Raw genomic sequence first — 5,918 nt, 5'->3', positions numbered from 1 at the left:
CTATTGACAAAATCATCATCTCATTTTCCAAACATTCAGGGTGTGTGTGGATGTTGAAGTGAGTTGAGTTGAGTTGAGTTGTGATGATAAAATATTATTAGAATATTATTTTTTAATATTATTATTATTTTAAAATTTAAAAAAGTTAAATTGTTTATTATATTTTATATTGGGATTTGAAAAAGTTGTAATGATGAGTTGAGATGAGTTGAGGTGAGTTTGATAACCAAAACTCTGATGTTAAAACTTAAAAGGGCTATAAATAGGAGAGAGTAGTTACTTATCCAAAAAAAAAAAAAAAAAGGAGAGAGTAGTGATGGATTATACAATATAAAAGTCTTGGAAAACTTTTAAGAAATAGTATACTTATTTTATTCAATCTCAACATCTAAACATCACTAATAAAAATATTTTTTAATTTTCAATTTTTACTTTTTTATCTAATCTTACTTAATTATTATAACTTTTTTAAATTTTTAAACAAAACATAAAAAAATAATTCAACCTTTTCAAATATCAAAATAAATATAATATTAAGCATTATATTATAACAACATTTTAATTTTATAATATTTTTATTAAATCTTTTTTCTTATTTTTTAAAACTCCATAAAACATTTTAAGTCAAATAATTTTATTACTATTTATAAATCATTTCACTATTATTTATAATTTTTTTTTATTTTTATTTTTATCCCATATCAGCATTCAAAGGATGCCTTATAATATCTTTTATCCTCAATAATGTTAAGTGGGACCAAGTTGGTTTACGGAGTGAATGGTTTGGTTTATCGTACACTTCCAATCTTTCAAATACTATTTAATGTTCATTACTGCAATGTTTCTAACACATTAATTTTTATTAGACCTTTGTTGTTTTTTATGGTTAAAAGGTTTAGCAATTAATATTACTTTCAGCAAAAATCCGCTTCATTTATTTAACAGAACATGAGATGGCAGACTTAAGGGAAACATCACGGACAGAGATTGCTCATTGCAGTGAAACAATGTCAAGTAGTATGATGCAGTACTTGACTTATTTTGGTGCATTTTTATTTTTTATTATTTAAGAAGTGACCCTTATGATATGAGTTATTTAAAAATAAATTTCTCTATTAACTTTTTATTCCATCAACGTCGGCTGAAAACACATGGTCGTCTATAAATGGCCTTGCTAGAGCCACCGAGAGTGGCTCCCAAGGATCACTATCAAGAAGTGCAAATGCACATTTTTATTTTGTATTTTTTTCAAGTATTTTTTAAATATCCTTAAACATTTTTTTTAAAAGAGAAAATTTACAAACTCATTTAAAAATAATTTTTTAACAATTAAGTAAAAAAATATTAAAAAAATAAAATGAAAATCCGTGAGTTTTCTTGGCAGAATATCATTTTTCGGTTTATAAAACTGTTAAAAAAGAGGCTACCTCCTACTGATGAGTTCTGACCATAAGGAGGACGGCACCTCCGACAACTTTATTAGAAAACCTTATTTTTGGTGGAGGAAAACCATAAAAACATCAAAACTACGCTAAAACAAAGAGCAATCCAAGCAAATCCGAAACTAAAACGAATTTGTGGCAAGCCTAATTTCTCCAACTTCAAGCACCCTCTTAACATCCATGGAATATCAACATAATTGGTCCAAGTATTCGTGCAACCTCTACTCCTAATTTTGCAAGAAAATTCGCCGACGAGTTCCCTTCACGGAAGATATGATAAACATTAAAATCCAATCCCGCTAGCAATAATTGGATCTCCTCCCAAAAATTTTCAAGATACCAAATAATGCATCTTTTATTCCAAAGCCACTTTATAACCAACAAAGAATCCATCTCTATATCTAATACAAAAGAGACCGAAGGATTTTACAATCTGTAAGCCACGTAATAAAAGAATTAAAAAAACTTTACTCATCATTTGTATATCACATACTACATAATTTTTTTTTATTTTTTTTCTTATCAAATATGTAGTATATGAATAATGAGTACAAAGATTAAAGTTAGTTAGTTGAAATAAAAAAAAAAATTAAAACCTATTTAATGTGTGATGTAGGATAATGTGTAGAAAAGCCCAAAGAATTATTTAGGTGCCATCAAGCTATATTAGGGTTGCTCCAACATTCAGCCGCGAGCTTCCGGTGGAATCTTTAGGTTCATATATTCAAATTGCGCCCGACTCCGTACCAATCCCATCACTTCATGGACCCATGTGCCAGTATACTCACTAGTGTAAGGAAAAGTAGTTTTCCTATTCTTAGGCATTGCGTTGATTTAAATAGAGATTACAAGGACGAGAGAATTTGAAATATACAACTAAACTACAGCTATGCATTTGTTATAAAAGGAAATTAGGCTTGTTTATTTTCAGAGATGAGATGAGATGAAATGTTAAAAAATTGAATAAAATTTTATAAAGTGACTCTGCTTGACTCGGGTGTTACATTCTTTCCCTCTTAAAAAAATTTTGTCATCAAAATTTGCTGCACTCAGAATCACGTCTAATACACCAATCCTTCATATTTTCAACAATCCTTACTTTCTAATACTCCTCAACTCAGCCATCTCCAAAATCCAAGTGTCGATTTCAAACGCGACCTCAAGTCCAAACCTAACAGTAAATTTTAGTCATAGATTTGCAAGCCCAAAAATAATAACTAAAAGAGAACTAAACTTCACCAACAATTAACTTCACAAATAACTAAAAGAGAACTCCCAAAATAATATTTAGAACCTCCGAAGAATAATATAATCCAAGTTCCAAACTTGAGTCCTAAGTAACTTCAGTTCACAAAATTTCGGAATCCCAAGAAAATCTACTTTCAACCATACTTTTCCTAAACTTCTCGCTTTCGAAACAAAACTAACCTATCAAACACCTAAAGCTAAAGGAGTCTCATAGATATAATATATTGTGTCTAAAACCCTTTGCAAACCTCTTCAACCAAACTTCAATATTCTAAACTATACTACTAGAAACGTTCCATGTAAGCAAGATTAAACCCAACTCGGTTAAGACATAAAGCTTTCAAGGAAAAGAAAAGTGGGGTACCTGTGATCGCATTGGTGTCGTTCTCCGCATCTTCAGATGTTAATGCGAACACTAGGGCCGTTCCCATCCTTCGTTGATTATTTCCCTGATTCGTCTGTTGGGAACCTGGAGGTGGGTTAGGTTTCTTGTTGTCCAATAGAAGTAAAGGGCAATCTTTGATAAAATGTCTATTCTTTCCGCATCGAAAACATGCTCCTATTTCCTTTTTGCACTCTCCAAAGTGTATGTTACTACAAAATTTGCAGGGGTTAATAGATTGATTTCCTTGTACGTGTCTTGAACCATTCCCCTCGTTTCTCTTCTTCCATGGTCCTTGGTCCATACTCGAGGATCTTGGTGGACTAGCCCTCTTTCTCTGTTCTTGTAATTCCATACCTCTTTTAATATTTTGCTCAACTAACATTGCCTTATGCACTAACTTTGAAAAACTTTGAATCTGAAGAAGCATTACCCGTTCATATATCTTATAATTCAGACCTTCTTCAAACTTCCTGGCCTTCTTCTCTTCATCTGGAATCAGATATGAGGCGAAGCGTGATAATTTCGCAAATTTTGCAGCATATTGGCAAACCGTCATGGTCCCTTGTACTAAGTTAGTATACTCCTGGGCTCTAGCTTCCCAGTCTGCTTTTGGAAAGAAGCGGTCGAAGAAGTTTTGCTTAAAGTGAGGCCAGCTTACTACTCCAGTTCCATCAGCTTCTCTAATGGCCTTCTCAGAGTTCCACCATCTCTTCGCTTCTCCAATCAATTTAAAAGCTGCAAATCGAACTTTCTGTTGATCAGTGCACTCCAAAACACTGAATATCTCTTCGATGTCCTGAATCCAATCCTCAGCTGCACTGAAATCGCTTCTCCTATCAAAAGTGGGGGGATGGGTACGATTAAATTGCTCAAAAGTGCATCCTCCTTCACTATTGTTATGTTGACGACCCGCAGGGTTCTGCGCGAGGTCATCTATTAATTGATGTGCCGCTGCTCGGAGTACTTCGAAAGAACTCGTATTTGCTTCCTTCCCCTTATTGGTTGCATTCAGATCCGATACATTTCGTTCCCGACGACGAGGCGACATCCTGAAAAAAAAAATTTAAAACTTTACTAATTGTATTTTTTTTTTTTAAAATAGAGTTCATAAATAAATAGTGGTACCGATGAGGCAAACATATCGTCTAAACCTTAATGAATATGAATTCAGCTCATAAACTTGTATAAATCCTAAACATCAAACTACTCCCTAAAGTCTGCAAATTCTAAAACCTTATCTACTATAGTCTGCATAACTTCAAACCTTAAATATCCACATCATCATCTCTTAACCCTAAACTTCCTACACCTTAAATCTGGAGTTACTTCCTAAACCTATAGATATCCAACATATCATAAGTTATAGTCTGCAGAATCTCAAATCTGGTTCTGATACCAACTGTAACGCCTCGTTCCTAAGGGTCCAGAGAGTTAACTCATGTTACCTAAAAATCATCTCCAATGACACTTTTAAAAATAACCCAGAGTCTCTTTAACATATTAACATATTCGTTCAACACAATTATCCATGTTCCTACACAAAGGCACCTCAGAAGTACCTCAATATATACATTAACATTTCCACAAAGATTAGAAATATTCCTTACTCAAAATATCAAAGCAACACAAAATATTAATACTACCAAAATACTCTTCAAAAAGTCATTGTACCCTAAGGCACTTAGTTCTCTATGATCAACCAAACTTGAAAGCATTCCCTATTCCTCACTTCCAGCTGATGCATCGAAAGATTAAGTTTGTTGTACAGTTTGTTCGTTTGCTATTTCCAGACTTCCCACATTATAGGGAAAGTTCTAAGCCCTCGTTTGTTTTTTGAGATAAGATAAAAATTAAAAGTTAAATAAAATATTGTTAGAATATATTTTTTTTAAATATTATTTTTATTTTAGAATAGGAAAAATTTGAATTGTAATTTGAAAAAATTGAATTGTTTATTATATTTTGTGTAAAAATTTAGAAAAGTTAATAATGATAGATAAGATGAGGTGAGATAAATTGAGATAAATTGTGAAAACAAACGAGGCCTAATGTCACAATATCATATCATGTGATTACATATTGATAAGGACAAATTAAATTTAATTATAGTACTTTTCGTTTATATAAAAGGTTACCTGATATAACCAACGAAGACTATAAGAAGAATGAACGAAATGAAGACTCTTTCTTATAAAAAAGCCTGTTGTAAAAGGAACTGGAAACTCTTGAGAAGTAGGGGTGTAAAAAAAATTAGAAAACCAGACAGGACCAGCCTGAACTGGTCAAACTGGTCCAGTCCAGAACCAGTTTTCTTAATGGCAAAACTGGCTGGAATCAGACCGGTTCCAGTTCTAGGCTTTTTAGGCTTGGACTGGACCAATTCTATATAATATATATTTTAAATTATTTTCTTAATATTATATATAATATTTTTATATATAATAATATAAATTAATTCAAAAATAAACTGAAATTGTAAAACTTTAAATTGAAATTGATAAATCATATTAATTGAAAACAAATCCTAAATATCAAAAGATTTTAATTTATATACCAAAGTTGTAAATAAGATCACTAAAATATTATTTACCAAAAAAAAAAAAAAAAGTCACTCAAATATCATCACCAAATTTTTATGGCCTAATAAATTCTCAATATATTCTTTTTGATAAGTACATAATATATTAGTAAATTAGTAATACTAATATACATTAGTATATAATGTATATTAATTATAATTTACATTTTATGGCCTAATACTAATAGTCTAATAATATATTACTATTAATAATATACTTTAAGTCTATATATAAATTAGAAGATTTTTTTCATAGCAGATTTTT

General features: G+C 31.0%; 1 protein-coding gene across 1 annotated transcript; it reads right to left on the bottom strand.

The window, feature by feature from the left end:
* Positions 1 to 2,974: 2,974 nt before the first annotated feature.
* Positions 2,975 to 4,123, bottom strand: LOC121262135. Its single transcript, XM_041164549.1, has one exon. It carries the CDS (start codon positions 4,121 to 4,123, stop codon positions 2,975 to 2,977), a length of 1,149 nt encoding a protein of 382 aa, XP_041020483.1.
* Between the last annotated feature and the right edge of the window lie 1,795 nt (positions 4,124 to 5,918).

The sequence above is a fragment of the Juglans microcarpa x Juglans regia genome, chromosome 4S, assembly GCF_004785595.1.
Source record: "Juglans microcarpa x Juglans regia isolate MS1-56 chromosome 4S, Jm3101_v1.0, whole genome shotgun sequence".
Taxonomy (NCBI): Eukaryota; Viridiplantae; Streptophyta; class Magnoliopsida; order Fagales; family Juglandaceae; genus Juglans; species Juglans microcarpa x Juglans regia.
Note: the sequence above shows the minus strand (reverse complement) of the source record. Positions and strands in the feature narration are given on the sequence as shown.

Coding starts and splice junctions, on each gene's coding strand:
- LOC121262135 (XM_041164549.1), bottom strand. CDS start 4,123: ATGTCGCCTCGTCGTCGGGAACGAAATGTATCGGATCTGAATGCAACC.